The sequence below is a fragment of the Podarcis liolepis genome (assembly GCF_965112155.1).
Source record: "Podarcis liolepis genome assembly, chromosome: 8".
In the NCBI taxonomy this organism is placed as follows: Eukaryota; Metazoa; Chordata; class Lepidosauria; order Squamata; family Lacertidae; genus Podarcis; species Podarcis liolepis.
Window position 1 is genome coordinate 88308010 of NC_139560.1, and position 15384 is coordinate 88323393.

At 47.8% G+C, this 15384-nt stretch overlaps 1 protein-coding gene across 1 annotated transcript; it reads left to right on the forward strand.

The window, feature by feature from the left end:
• The first annotated feature begins 371 nt into the window (after window positions 1-371).
• PAX1 (paired box 1) lies at window positions 372-14800 on the forward strand. Its single transcript, XM_083519498.1, has 5 exons — window positions 372-653; window positions 1375-2017; window positions 4936-5081; window positions 5846-6068; window positions 13653-14800. The coding sequence occupies exons 1-5, from the start codon at window positions 471-473 to the stop codon at window positions 13751-13753; spliced, it is 1296 nt and encodes a 431-aa protein (XP_083375624.1). The 5' UTR covers window positions 372-470; the 3' UTR covers window positions 13754-14800.
• The last annotated feature ends 584 nt before the right edge of the window (window positions 14801-15384 follow it).

The following is a 15384-nucleotide window of genomic DNA, read 5'->3' on the forward strand; positions in this document are numbered from 1 at the left end:
TTATTTTTTGTCCTCCAAAAAGATCGGGCCCTCTTGTCCAAACAGGAACCCAGAGGACAGTGATCACCTGACTGGGGAAAATCTATATGGTGACTCAAAAGAGGGCGCCACCCACTCTCTACCGCCTCCAGGGGTGTTTTTTGGGGGGGGTCGTCTGGCGGCGGGAGATGGAGGGGGCGGGGGGGGCGGCTTGGGTTGAAGGCGCGCCCCGCTGCCTGGGCCGCTTAAAGTCCGGCCTGGGTCTGCTCCGGCTCGACTTGCAGGAGGAGGGGGGGGGCGCGCTCTGGCCTGGGCGGAACTCAGGCAAGCCCTGCCCGCCTCCCCAACCGGGCCAAGGACGCCCGACGGGAGCCAATGAGCGGCCAAAGCCGCGCCGGCACCTCCGACGCCAGCCCGGAGATTGGCGTGGGAGACGCGTCAAGCTGAGCCGGGCCGGAGCTGCGGGTTCAGTGGCCCCCTCTCGACGTCGGATGCGGAGCAGCGCACCTCGGAGGGCGGCGTGTGGGCTGCCCCGGCCTCTGCTGCAGCTTGGCCGGGGGCGCGGGCGCGGAGAGGGGCCCCACGAGGCTGGCGCTCGATGCACCCGCTTCCCGGCGCCGGGGCGGACAGGCGGAGGCCGCGGGTCGACGGGCGCCTCTCCTAGCGGGCCATGGGTAAGTGGGCTGCAGGAGGGACGGAGGGCAGCGGTTTGGGCGAGGCAGGAGCGCTTTCGCCTAGAGAGCCAGGAGCCGCCTTTCTCTCCAGGCCGCCGCTTTGGGCTTAGGAAGCGGCCGCGCCGCAGCGCCGCGATCTCCCGGCCGGGATGCACCGGCCGGCCCCTTCTGTCCTGGCCGGCAGGCTACTTCCCGCCGGCCTCAGCCAGACGTCTCTGGCAACCCGGCTTCTCCCTCAGCATCGAGCGCGTCTGCTAGTCCCTGGTAGATTGCCCCTGCATGCGGAGGTTCTAATTTGCTATAATGGCCAATACCCTCCATTAAGCCCTCGACTGCTCCTCCCCTATGTGGGGAATGTCTCCATTCCTCTTTTTTTAAAAAAAATATGGTGGCAGGGAGTTCCAGTACTTACACCCTGAAATATGTTAGTCGGTCTTAAGCTTTCGCGTTCAGAGAAGTTTCGTTATAAAAGAAATGCCTTTCCTTCCGCGTGGAATGAGGAGGGGATTCCATTTCCTGAAGCTGAAGGAGTAAGTGATCGTTGCCCAGGATAGCTTGGCCTGGAACAATTATAATACCACATCTTATTTTTAGAAGAGGGTGCTGCTCCCTCAGCTAAGTCCCAACAGGCAGCTCTCCTCCATGCGTGGCCACAATCGCAAGAGCTTAGCGCTTTCTCCCCTCCTCTCTTCCCCTCCCTCCTCCCCGGTTGCCTCTAGAGCAAACGTACGGCGAAGTGAACCAGCTGGGCGGCGTCTTCGTCAACGGGAGGCCGCTGCCCAACGCCATTCGCTTGCGGATCGTGGAGCTGGCGCAGCTGGGCATCCGGCCGTGCGACATCAGCCGGCAGCTGCGCGTCTCGCACGGCTGCGTGAGCAAGATCCTGGCGCGCTACAACGAGACCGGCTCCATCCTCCCCGGCGCCATCGGCGGGAGCAAGCCCAGGGTCACCACGCCCAACGTCGTGAAGCACATCCGAGACTACAAGCAGGGCGACCCGGGCATCTTCGCGTGGGAGATCCGCGACCGGCTGCTGGCGGACGGCGTCTGCGACAAGTACAACGTGCCTTCGGTGAGCTCCATCAGCAGGATCCTCAGGAACAAGATCGGCAACCTTTCGCAGCCCGGAGGAGCCTACGACGCCGGCAGCGGCGGCTGCAAGCAACCTGCCCCGCAGCCCACCCTGCCCTACAACCACATCTATCAGTATCCTTACCCCGGCGCTGCGCCATCCGCCGGCACCAAGATGGGCAGCCACCCCGGAGCGCCCGTCTCCGCCGCCCACGTCAGCCTCCCGCGCTCCTGGCCGTCCGCTCACTCGGTCAGCAACATCCTGGGCATCCGCACCTTCATGGAGCAGAGCGGTGAGTGGGTCGGGGTGGGGGGTGCATTATTGCACCCGGCGCGGCGGAGCTGTTATTACTCTCCATCGGGGCGCGTGGAGCTTCTTGAAGGGCGACAAAGATCGTGTGCTGCCCCGAGGACACTACAGTGTAAAACAGGACTTGGGAGAGGCAACAGAGGGAGGGAAAGGCGGACAGTTCAGTAAATGTAGGGCCTCTTTAAAGACTAAGCAATTGTGCTTAAGGGGTTTTGTAAATGCAAAAACTGTTGAGGGTGTGTGCGTGAAAAAAGTGAAGGGGGAGGGAGAGAGAAGCCTCCAACCAAAGAAAAAGTTTCTCCAGTCATGCTTTTGAACTATTATTTTATTTAATTTCATCGTTTTGAGTCTGGACATAAAAACAAACAAACAAGTCCCACTGAGTTCAATGGGGTTTTTACACGTTTTTTCCAAAATAAGGTGTACATAGGATTGCAGATTTAGTATACAACAATAGATGCCCATTCTGATCTTATGGCTCTTCATCACAATCTCCTGAGGCAGTTTAGATCTGTGATGGGCAGCTGAAGGTCGTGGAAGCCAGAGGGGTCTATATACAGCAATTTGATCTGGTCCCGGCGAAGCTTCTCCAAACTTGGACCAGAGTGAGGGCGTACTGGAAACAAGCTTTTTTCCCGAAGAAAGGAGAGAGAACTGTACAGCAGTCACTGTTAGTTCTTCTTTGCAGTTAGGGAGCAGGTGCCCTGCGCGGCCCTTAGGGTAGCTTGCACGGCCCGCCGCCTCTGGCAGAGGAAGGATGGAGCTGTGTAGTTGTGGCGCCATTTCGCTGTGAAGTGTATGAAGCTGGTGAGGGAGAGAGTGTCTCAGCAACCCTTAAAGATCCCGGTTTGAATATATTCAAGACCTTCGTGACAAAAGAAGGCAGCGTATTTACAAGCCTTGCCCACGGTTTCACGTTTGTTACTTACCAAGAATTATAGCAGGTTTCTCAACACGGGTCAGACAGGTTTTGTTTTTGTTTGTCCTGTGATAAGCAAAAGGTTTTGTGCCTTTGGCATGACTCCCATCTGTCACTCTGTCGAAAGCCATGTATAGAACTCCTGGGTGCTCCTCTGACCTTTCTAAATGACACCCCTGGATGTGGCAAAATATACTCCCCCCACCCCGCTCTCTCCAGTACAGAAGTCGCCCATCCTTGCTTTGTGCTGAGAGCTGCTAGCGATTTGCTCGAGGGTCTTTTTCATAGCTGAGCCGGGAATTGAATGAGATGCTCCCACGTCTCAACGCGCCACATGGTAATATCTCCTGCACCTCGTTACTGGAAGCCCAGAGGCGCCCTGGAAGCCGCTGCTGCAAGAACCCGGAGGGCCAGAATTCAGCAGACAGAACTCCGGCTGTTGTTGCAAAGAGGGCCCGGACATCTTGAACTTCTTATGAAAAAATGTGGAAAATATTTTCGTAGCGATGATAGATTGCCAACCGCAAGCTCGGAGCCCTTATACTGTTCCCCTTCCTTTTTTATTTAGGAGAAAAGAAAAGAAAAAATGGACCCAGCAAGTTCGTTTCGTGATTACCTTTTTTCCCCTTTCAAATATCAAAAGTGGGAGAGGGGTTTTCTCCCCCTTCCTCCTAAAATGTCCACTCGCCTTCCGGTTGAGAAAGCCTCGTTGATTTATTCCAGCGCTTCTCGCTGAGAGTTTACTTATTTTCTAGAACTTCAGGAGATCCAAACGACCCACAGACTCATTGTTAGAAGGAAGAGGCAGCAAATTATTTGGAATATTGTATTTTTAGGCTCTGGTTCTCTTCTACGATTTGTTACTACGTTTCATTACGAGGAAACCGTGTTCTCTCTCTCTCTCTTTTTTATAAAAAAAATTAAGACTTTATGTGGGAGAGAATGTTCCACTTTGTGGATATAAAATTCAGCCAGTCACAGAGGTATAGAAGTTATTCGTTCTTAATGGAATAATTCATTTTTCAAGTGCATTTACAGGATGCTTTTTTAAAAAGGGGGGGGGAGGAAAGAGGCATCCCACCCACTCCCTGTTTCAAACTGTAGATATTCAGGAGCACCTCTATCTGGTTTCAGCCCCATATATTTAATGGGTCTCTATGCGCCAGGTAACGCATTCCAAAGACACAAATCATTTTACTCTAAAGGAGGTGCCCGCTTCTCCTGAGTCGGTAACACTTCTGCTGAACCGAACTATAAAGCAAGGAGTCCCAAATGCTTAAAAAAATATGTTTCCCCAGTTTAACATTGAATGTACCGAAGAGCAGGCAGTAGGAAATTGCTGAACCTTGTCCTGCTCACTGAGCAACTCCCCCCGCCCCATCCCACAATCTGAAATGGGCCTCCTGAAGGATAAGGGAGCCAAAAAGCCGGTCCGTGTAAATGGAATAGGCATGGAGGTGGAAGATATGTTTCAAATGAAATGTTGGCAAAAGCTGTTTGCAATTTAAGGCTCGCAATTTCTTCTATATGTTTCCCCTTCGGATCACCCTCGTTTGTAACCTTGCGTTTTACGCGACGTTCAGAGCCGGTCGGTTGAGCAGCTTGCCTGTAAAACACCGAGAGCCCCCCGTGTCTTCCGAAAGCTCAGCTCCCCTGGCCTCCCCAGTCCGCCAGAATTTATTCTCGAAGCACTTCCCACCCAAACAGAGGCTGCAGGAGCCATGCTGAGAACGAGCGCTTCATAAATAAATCTGGATTGCGTTTGTTGTTAGCTTCTTTTACGAGGCTGTTGCACTACAGTTAGGGGCGAAATAAAAAGAAGTCTGGAATAATCCTTTACTGGCACAGGAAAGACTGAGAACGGAATCAAACGACGTTTGGGGTCTTCCTCGGAGGCTTCACCGAGCCAGCCTGCTCGAAGGGCACAGCTCATCTGTCCTGAGAGTTAATATTTCCCTCCATCTCTTTCTTTCCCATCCCAGGCGCTCTGGCTGGGACAGATGGCTCTGCCTACCCTCCCAAACTAGAAGACTGGCCCAGTGTGAACAGGACAACCTTCCCTGTTGCCGGGCAAGGTGTCGCCGCGCTTGACAAATCAGCAGCGGAAACAGACATTAAATACCCCCAGGTAACAGCACGGCCAGCCGGGAATTCAATGGCCGAGACGGGCTGGGTGGGGGAAGAAGCTAAAAAAGTAAGCCCTTCCTGCGCGATGGGCAGAATGTCAATGTTCAGTTGCGCGTTTACTCATGTAAGATCTGTGGATCTCTGGAAGATACACTATATCTATGACCGAAAATGCTGTAAGCAGGTATTAAAAAGAGAGTCTGAAAACACCCCCACCCCTGTTTAAAAACCATGTATTATTGTCACAAACCCTTTCTTTGCCTCACATGGTAAATTTGCATTTCTATTTTACTTTATTTCCTTGCTTTAGGCACAGAAAACTTTTGACACTTTCTACTCAGATCTGGTCACCACAGTATTTATTTTCTTTTAAAAATCTTACTATTCGTTTAGAAAAACCCCTACAGCAACACACATTTTGCGCATAGGTTTTCATGAAGTTACCTGCGTTTAGTTATGTAAATTTCGCGGGAGCAAACACTTCTTTGAAAAGCTAACTATCTGCGCGCTGGTCCTACTTTCTGCGCTTAAGGAAGGGAGGATTCCAGAACGAGATGCGCGTCCTCATTAAATAGGGAGAATAGAGCTTATCTCTCTTTTTGTGCAGGTGTTTTTGCACCCTTTAGACTCGTTGCAGTTTCCTGTCGCTTGCTTGGAAGTGAACCGCATTGCTAATCCATTTTAATTTACTTCCAAGACAATGTTTAGAATCCTGTCTTTTCGTGGGCGCCGCCATCTACTATTTTCTCTTTCTATTGTTCTCAGCCGCCTCCCGGGCTCTCAGCTGTCAGTACCTTCCTGTCCCCTTGCGCCTACCCGTCTTCAAACCAAGCAGTCTACGGCGGGCCGGGAGGAAGCTACCTAAGTCCGGCGCATCATCACTGGCAGACGCCAGGCAACCCCTTGGCTCATCACCACGGGCCCGGCGTGGCCATATACGGGGGAGACCCGGCTCCCACAGCGGCCTTCAAGCATCCCACCCGAGAAGGTAGGAAGAGGGGAAGGGCGGCCCACGGCTTGCCTGCGCGGTGGTGGGAGAAAGGCAGCTGAGGGAAGAGGGGCACCTGCCCTCTGGCCATGTCCTACTAGCTAGGGGGGTGGGAGTTGCAGTCCAATAACAGCTGGGACCCACATTTGAGAAACACCGCATTGTAACCCCAACACACACTCAGCTGGTGGGTGGGAAACCCCATGGAAAACAGTGGGATTTATTTCCACGGAAGATCGGGGCTGCGCGCGCCTCTAACCGGAATCTGTTCCTGTAACCTGGGCTGCCTGGTTCAAGGGCAGCTGCCTCCTTGCCTGGCCGCTGACTTGGCTACTCCCTTTCCATTCTTTGCTGGCCCAGTTTCCTTAAGGAAGCGCCTCCACCCTCCAGCCACGGAGCTGGCGACCAGGCCAAGGAACCTCTTTTCCCGAAGACGGAGAGGGAAGAATTAGTAGGTGCCATGGAGAGGAATGATTTCCTGCGCATTCAAAAGGGATGCGGGTGGGGGATAGTTAAGGCCAAAGCACCCCCCCCCCCGTATCGGTAGGAAATGTCACGGGGAGAGACTCGAGGCTGGGTCACGTGGAGGAGCGAGAAAAAGAGACCTCGGGGGTTTCCTGCCTGTCACTGCTGTCCTCGCTAGAGAGAGACCCGCTCTTGAGTCTGCCTCGGGCTGCCGTGTCTCTTCAGGCATCTGTAGGAGCTAAATCATCGGGCGGGGGGGCTTTCCGGGTGGGAAAAGAATCTCCATCCTGCCAAAATATTTTCTTTCCCCTTGCATCCCTTCGCCCCGGTACAAAGCTGTTCCAGCGCCTTTCCTATAGCTGTACCTTTTCTTTTCCTTATGATCCATTGTGCGCAGTCACTAACTGTGTGTGGTCCCTTTTCCCAGCATTAGCTCGAAGTGGGCGCCGTTTGAGCCTGGCGCAATTATTGACAATGATTGACGACGCTAAACTGGTGCGTCATGCGTGCGTGAAAGTGTCCGGGAAGGGTTAGATGTTTTAAAAAGTTAAAATAAAGAAGGGAAGCAGTGATAATTTTCTGAGCGAGGGCAGAGTTCGGATTTTCTGCTTTTTCCTTTGTACATTTTTGTGACAGCGTATCCTTACTAACTTAGAACATGACTGTGTCCAAAGTATGCACTAGTAATAATGCTCGTTCAGTTAAGACCCCTGTTGCAATCACTGAGACTTGTCTAGTAAGAACCTAAGCACGTTTACTCAGAGCTCAGCACCACTGAATTCAATGAGACTTACTTCCTGGTATGAATAGTACTATCTTAAGACGGTAGACAAAAAGGCAGTTTTGTTCTGTGATGTTCTGACATTTGTTTCATGAAAATGTCAGGAAAGAGCCCACCAAAAATGAAAGTTTTTAAAAACAAAGCCCTACAGCTCCCTCCTCAGTAGACCACGTAGACGTTTCCAAACTTACTTTTATATAGTAATTCAGATATTTTACAAAGCGTGCCAGTCAAACAGAAAGTAAGAAATACCTCTTAACTCGAAAAATATGCCTTCCTTTCCCCCTCCTCTCTCTTTAGGTGCCAGTTCATAAAATAAAATAAAATGAGCAGTTCTGGGAAAACCATCCAGGGTTTTAGTAATCATCCTTTGAGTGAAAGTAGTATTTGCATATTTTTCTTGCAGGCGAGGGAACAGAAAATAAATGGGTCAGGAATATACTATGAGCCAGAGCGCACACTTCCACGCAGACACTGACAGAGATTAATTTTATTTGAGAGAAATAATAATTTCAGTACCATAGGCAATCATTTTATGGAAGCAGTTGACCATAAATCTTGATAGGGAGCAAGTCCGTTTTCTGAAGCAATAAAGAGAAGAAGCATTACTCGAGGCGTTATAGGTTTAAGTAAGTCTAATTGTTCTCTCTCTCTTTCTCTTTTAAATAAACTAAGAAGTTTTAATTAATTAACCTATTCATTGCAAGACTTGATTTTAAAGTCTGCAAATACAACAAAATGGCTTATATTTTAGACACCGCTTCGTTTTCTTACTCCCCAATTTTCTGGTGCACTATCTAACTTTAAGAATAAAACGCTTACTGGGAATTGGATCCTACTCAGAGATTAACTTTTGAATAGACGTGATTAGGACTGGACTGTAAATAATACTGAGCCATTTCCCCCCAGCGAATTTCTAGTTAGTTGGTCCAGTTCACATGCGCTGAAACCAACAACAAAATTGCTGTTGATTTGGACTGAGCTATGTTGAATCCTCATCCAAAAGATACCAGTTGTTTCAGCCTTTTTAAATATATGACCGAATGATCCGTCGGAAATCGAGCCATACTCAAGTGAATTGTTGTCCACAGAGCCTAGGACTTGCCGATCAGAAGGTCGGCGGTTCCAATCCCTGCAATGGGGTGAGCGCCCTTTGCTCGGTCCCTGCTACTGCTAACCTAGCAGTTGGAAAGCACATCAAAGTGCAAGTAGATAAATAGGTACCGCTCCGGCGGGAAGGTAAATGGCGTTTCCGTGTGCTGCTCCGGTTTGCCAGAAGCGGCTTAGTCATGCTGGCCACATGACCCTGAAAAACTGCCTGCGGACAAACCCCGGCTCCCTCAGCCAGTAAAGCCAGAGGAGCGCCGCAATCTCAGAGTCGTCGGCGACTGTACCTTAAGGTCAGGGGTACCTTTACCTTTAGGGATATTTCATGGCACATATAGTGGCCAGATTCGTCTGGTCTTTCCAAATGCACCATGTTTCACAAACTAGCGGGAATCAAGTATTTTAGAAGAACTGTTACCTCCCCCAAGTCCTTTCTCTCTTGTCTGTAATAAAAGCGTGAATTAAAAAAAAAGAAAAACACAAGAATGTATTTTACAGTGGAAACCGGCGTTTCTGCTTTCCTTTTGCTGAACATGCAGTGTTAGGCTGCGATCCTAAGCACTGGAATCCGTGGGTTTAGGATTGTGGTGTTACTGTTCTACGCTGCCTAATGAGAAACAGGCGCGCCCTTTTAGCCTTTGACTGTCCTTTAACAAAACCGGCAGTGGCTAAACCGATATTTTCTGCTAAACAGAGACTACCTTTTCTAATGTCTTAGACCTGAAGCGGTTGTTTTCCTACGTGGCCCCTAGAGAGATGGTTTCTTTTCAGAGTTTTTTGTCTTATGCCCCGTTAATACTTCTTTACTCTCGGCAAAAGTTGGAGTCAATGCCTACGGAATAGGCGCGGGCTCCCCTTTTCTTTTTAAATGCGGCAGGTGGAGAGGAGCCCAGTAAGTCAAGCCAAAGCCAAAGCAACGTTTACAAGGCACGACTGTTGCTATAGTTTGGTAATGGAATCGCCACTTCTGGTTTAAATCTCGCCCATATCACGAGCTCATTCTATTGGCTAAAGCAAGCTGCATTTGCCCCAGCCTCACCCCCCCCTCTCCCCTCTGGGATTGGTGATTTGCCTTACAGGTAAGGGCGGCAGCATGAAAGACGTGAAGCGCTCTAGACGCTCTAAGCACAGCATAAGCTCTTGTCGCTCTTACTGTTTCTTTTCAAAGTTGCTGCGGCCAAAGTCTGAGAATTCCAACTGGGAACATGCAAGGAGGAATTGGTGCACTTGTTCTAAAACCTATGCAGCCTCTTGGCTCACCGGTTTTTTGTTTTGCTTTTCATTACAGAAATAAAGTCACTTTCTGATTAGTTTCGACGCTGGAGTCAAGCTGCCTCTGTCCTTGCCAGCCTGACATCCACAAATCATTTAAGCCAGAGTGCCCCAGTCCTATCTTGGGCGGCACTTGGGCTCTAAGCGCCCACGGTACACGTGTCAGCAGCAAACTCTTGTTCAAACCCTGCTCCGTCCCAATCACGTATAAGGAGGGGGTTGCGCCGTGGGAGGGGGTCGTGTATCCTCCGCTCTTCCTTGACTTCCCCTCCCTCACGTACCAAACCGGAAATAAGAAACGCGCTTGGGAAAAGAAGAGGCTGCGGGGACCGAAGCGGCTCGGAGTGGAGTGCAGCTTCTCACCGCGTGACCTCCTTGTGCTAAAACCCGCGACTCAGCCCAGCTCTATAGGTGCCTGAGGCAGAGCCCCGTCTAGACCCGCAGGGAACCTCTCCTGCCTAAGATGAGTACAGCGCAAGAGAAGGATGCCTTGTGCCAAGGCTCCTAGCGCCGCTGCGGAAGAGCTGTCTTATCAGGGCTGCTCCACTGGCTTCTGCGGTGGTTCTCCAGGGGTGTGGCAGGAGAGGATAGCAAGCGTGGCAAGAAGATTCAGAGGCAATCAAAGAAACACTTAAACTTTTCAGTGCAGTATAGTAGAGTATCATTTTTATTTTTAATTTGCATGATATGAATATATACATTTTCAAAATGAGAGCACGAACACTGGCTATTCTTCTATAGTTCTCCATGACATATTGTTGTGAACAGGGATTTCAACTCCGACAAATATGAAAGATCAGAAAAGGGAAAGGTTTCTTTGTGTTGATGAAAAGATGAGAGTTTGTCTCAAACTATACCTAGATAAATGAGATTACCTGGCAAAAGCAAGCTCATTCCTCATATTGAGTTTGCATGTATACTTAAGGTACTTCTGTAAGAGGCTGGTTTATAATTATATTTGGGAAGGATTTGTGTTTTATACTTTATGGATGCCCCGTGATCATATTATAAACTAGTTGCGTTCTAGGTTATAAATCAAGTGCAGCTAGGAGTTGTTTCTTTTGATTTTCATATGTATTTCTTATCAATAAAAAGATTCGGTGTGGCAAAAGCAATTTTTTATTTTGAAAGTGTGGCCCAGAGATAAAAGTTTGAGAACCACTAAATTGTTTCCACATGTGAGTTTTGGTTCTGGGGATTTTTGTTGAAACAAAAAGTGCTTCATATTTGGGGGTAGGGTTGTTGCACAAGACTTGATTTTTTAAAGCACACACATTTAAAACAACAGGCACAAGAATATGTTCACATTATCTTATTTCAGTTCAGTTTATCATTGTGTTAAGGCATATCACCACCTTAAACTATTTGTTTGTAAGTTTTCATTGTGGTTTATGTTTCTAGTGCATTTAAGCACTGAAATCAATAGCACTTCTAATACTAATTAAATATTTGCTTCTAATTTGGGAAGGGGAGTGCAAGCAGTGGGCAGCTGCAGTCTTAAACAAAATTACTTGGAAGCAATCTGGTTCCCATAAAAGGAGCAGACCTTAATTCCAAGTAAATGCATTTAGAAAATGGCTATGCAAAGGTACAGAAGGTATTAAGCACAGGTGTGTAGGGTATCCTGGGTACTTCTTATCCTCTGCCAAACGTAGGCCAGGTTTCAAGTGCTGAATTTATTGCAGCTCCCCTGAAAGCATCTGCTTCTCTTTTTATTGTGTTGCTGAGTGAAGGGATCCATCTGCAGAATGCAGAATAATGGACCCAGTTTAGGAACATAGAATTAGATTGCATGTCAAATGGGTTTGTTGTTGTTGCTCATATTGCACCTTGCCTCTTCCTCCTTCCAATCTACCTTTGGTGGTGGTTGTTTTTTTAAAAATCATATATTAAATACTTATAAATAAGCATTTTACAGAGTCAAAGACTGGTTCCTACCCATTTAGCAAGCAAATGCCAATGAAAGACACACATGGGAGTGGGGAGAGACAAGAAAGGGAAGAGGAATCAGACAGTAAATGTTACATAGTAATCATCACAAGGAACGAATGTGAACAAATTTAGTTACATTCATTCAACACTTTCTTTTGGGTAGGTATGAGAAGGAGGCGGTTAATGGGTGTGATATGAGGCCTGTTTTGAGAAAAGAGATTGTACAATTTTCTATGTGACGTTGTGGGTGTTGCTACAGGGACAAGTTTTTCTGTGCCCCTTCTTTTCTAATGAGCGGGAGCAGTGTGCTTGTATGATAGTGTGTTCCAAACCACAGGTCCCTGGTATTTCCATGTTTAAGATATGCCTTGGTGTTTTGGGATTGCCAGGTGTAGCAGAATACTCTTTGATCATGTTCACACATGCATGTTCATTAACTGCAGTCAAGTGGTGACTTCCATGTGTGAATGATTTGCCACAGATCATAGAAGCAAGAGAGGTTTCATATCAGCTCACATAACTTTTCGGTGGAGGCAGATCACACAGCCAGCTGACAGTTCTGGATATCAAGCCCTGTGCAATGAGGTGATGGGAGACCAAGTGACACGTGTGAAGGGACTCCTTTTGTAAATATATATAGTCCGCTCTACTGTTATTTGAAGAAGACCCAATTATTTTAATTCATTGGCTCCTTTGCTGAAGTTTGCCAAAGGAGAGCATTTGCTCTGATTCCCCACAGTGAAAAGAAAATAATTTTACAGGGATTCTGAGTAACCAGTGTTATGAAGCTTGCTAGGTTGTGGACTGATGGTTGTTCTAGAAAGAAGAGAAAAACTGTCCACTGTCTCCATGGCAGAAATTTCCCTGCCACTGTCTGTTCCCACTTCACACAGCAGCTACTGTAAGTACCAAGTGTACATAACTTAACAGTCATAACATAACTCAGCACCTATGTATGCCTGCCTGGCAACTCTGACTGGGACACGCTTTCCCATGTATGTGCATGCACTGTAGATGCAGACAGTGTGCATATAATTGTTTCACACATTATGCAGCAGGAGGAAATGTGTACTTACATACCCTAGAGAAGCCTTAGCCATCCTAGCCAAATATCTTTCCGCAATACATATGCAAACCCTCTGTCACATTCAAAGGTTAAGCTTTATTGGGTAAATGGAAACATTTTCTCAAATATCCCTTAAAAGCACAAAGTGTGAAGCAACCCAAGATATACCTATGCTACTCTGTTCAGTCCTTATAGTCCCACCCAGCTAAAAAAAAGAAGTTGTAACTCAATTCCATGGAAGATAATGGATGGTGCCCTTTAGTCCTGGCTTTTAATGTGATTAAAGGCCTAATTCTGAGGCAGCAAACGTGTGCCTGGGTGGTACCACTACATGTGGCATATTGGAAAGAACATTTCCTCATCCAAGAAAAGAAAAAGAAAAGAGAAAATAAAAGTTTCCCACAAATAGGAAAGCAGAGGAAAGGCTGGAGCCTTTCTTTGTAATATCTGGTTTTCCATGTGCTTGGAATTGATTTGTATGGCAGGGCCTTCCATGACGTGAAGGGCCCTTTGCCATCTGAAGAGTTTACCACCTCCCCGGGGTACAGATGTCGGGTTATAATTAACTACAGCTGGATTTGGGGCCTTAATTAATTACCGTAATTTTATAGGAAACATGGGTGTGATCTCTGAGCACACCTTTGTGCCTCTGCTGCTGACACAACTTGCTTCACACGCTTCTTTATCTTCTTTAATGGAAGGGCTGCCATACTATAGTATACTACGGTGCCATACTATTTTTTACTGTACTGTAATTATTTGTATGGTTTTACTAGAATATATATAAGTCTGTGTGTTCTAATTCTATCAAGGTCAAATTGTTTTTAATGATTGTTTCCCCCTATGTTTCCAACTGCTCTTATTTTTTATCTGTAAGTCACCGTGAGTCCCCGTCAGGAAGAAAGGCGGGGGGAGGTGGTAATGATAATAATAACAAGAACTCGCCCCCCTTGTCTTGCAGCTGTGGACAGAAAACAAGCCTCCAGCCCTGGGGGCAAAACCCCAGCAGACTCCCTGGCAGCCACCATCCACGGACTTTCGGCCCCAGCCTCCTCATCCTAGAAGGAGAAAGAGGCGGGAAATGGCGTCTGAGGCGAAGGCAGCTTGGAGGGGGCAAAGTGCCTGAGCAACTCTTCCCCACCCCCCTGCAAAGCAAGGTTTGAGGAGATGAGAAGCTGTGGCCGTTGACAAGGCTGCTGCAGCCGTGCTGGGGCCCCAACCTGGCTGGATCGCAGGCCAGAGGTCCTTGGCGGGCTGGGTGGCTGGGCTGAGGGTATCGAGCCCAAGGAGAGGGGTTTATGGGCGAAAACCAACCAACCACAAATGCTTTGCCACCGCCGCCTTTTCTGTGAGTCTCAGATGAAGGCACACACCATTGGATTTATACCCCTGAGGGCAAGGGGGAAACCCCAAGAAAACATTATTGGTCACTGGCTGCAGACATTCAAATGCCCAACTGAGGTGAGAAAAATAAAAGAATTCTAAAGGGCAACCAATCTTTTCCCAATACATCTGTTTCAAAATAAAATACAGTTTTATGGGTTTTAGTACCCAGAGTTTACTGCTTCGTAGTCCGGCTGGCCAACTCTGCAACTCTGCCTTCACCTCACAGCAGGGCTCACTTTTTCCTTCGGATGGGTCTGGCCTCAAAGTGTCATTGTAGCACTTTTTCTTTTGGACAAAAATGAATCATTGAAAAATATTTCCCTATATTTGAGAAATGCATTCTCACAAACAAAAAGAATAGTATCCCCAATTTGTGTCTTTTACCATCTTCCTCATCAAAAGATAGGCAAAATGAACAAAGGTGGCTCTATATTCTTTTTGAAGGAGCATTCCACCCCCTCTTCTTTTTTAATTTAATTGTGATGCGTTTTGGTACTGGCAATGTGAGCAAAAAGGCATGTTTTCAAAACACGAGGTGGCAAGAGGTCCCCCTCTCTTCTCCAAGGCTTTCTACCCCCCCCCCGTCCCATTGACTCTATGCTGTGAAAGCCCTATTTTTGCCAGTGTATACATGCCTCTAACCCCTAGTGTAAAAGGACAAGTCTGTATTGATCTTCTCTGATTTTATATTTTTATAGCAAACAAATAAAAGATGGACAAAAACTTCTGTTTGTGACTTCATTCCATTCTCTGGTCTTCTGTTTCTCATGAAGACCTTCTTAGCAGCACAATCCTAACCATGTTTACTTGGCAGCAAGCCCTGGGTAGCTCAGTTGGTCAAAGTGTGGGGCTGACAACGCCAAGGTTGCAGGTTCGATCCTGTCCTGTAAGTGTCAGCTGTATATTCCTGCACTGCAGGGCATTGGACTAGATGATCCTATGGGTGGTTCCAACTCTATGATTCTATGAGATAACCCCCTCGTGGGGGAAAGCCCTACTGTGACCTTTTACAGCTGGAAAAAGTATTCAAATATTTGACAGTTGCTTGAGGTTAAAATTTGATCTATCAAAATGTGAAACTCAAAATCTGAATGTTGAAGATGTAATTTTACTTCAGAAGCTGAGCTCTGTACACTTATTGATAGCTTTTGATTTATCATGGCAGTAATCAAATATAAAACGTCAAGCTTGTAACTGTCAGATGTGACATACCATGGCACCAGGGCTTTTTTCCAGCTGGAACTCACCAGAGCTCAACTCCAGCACCTCCCAGGTGGGCACCATGGCCAATCTAAGAGAACAAGGGA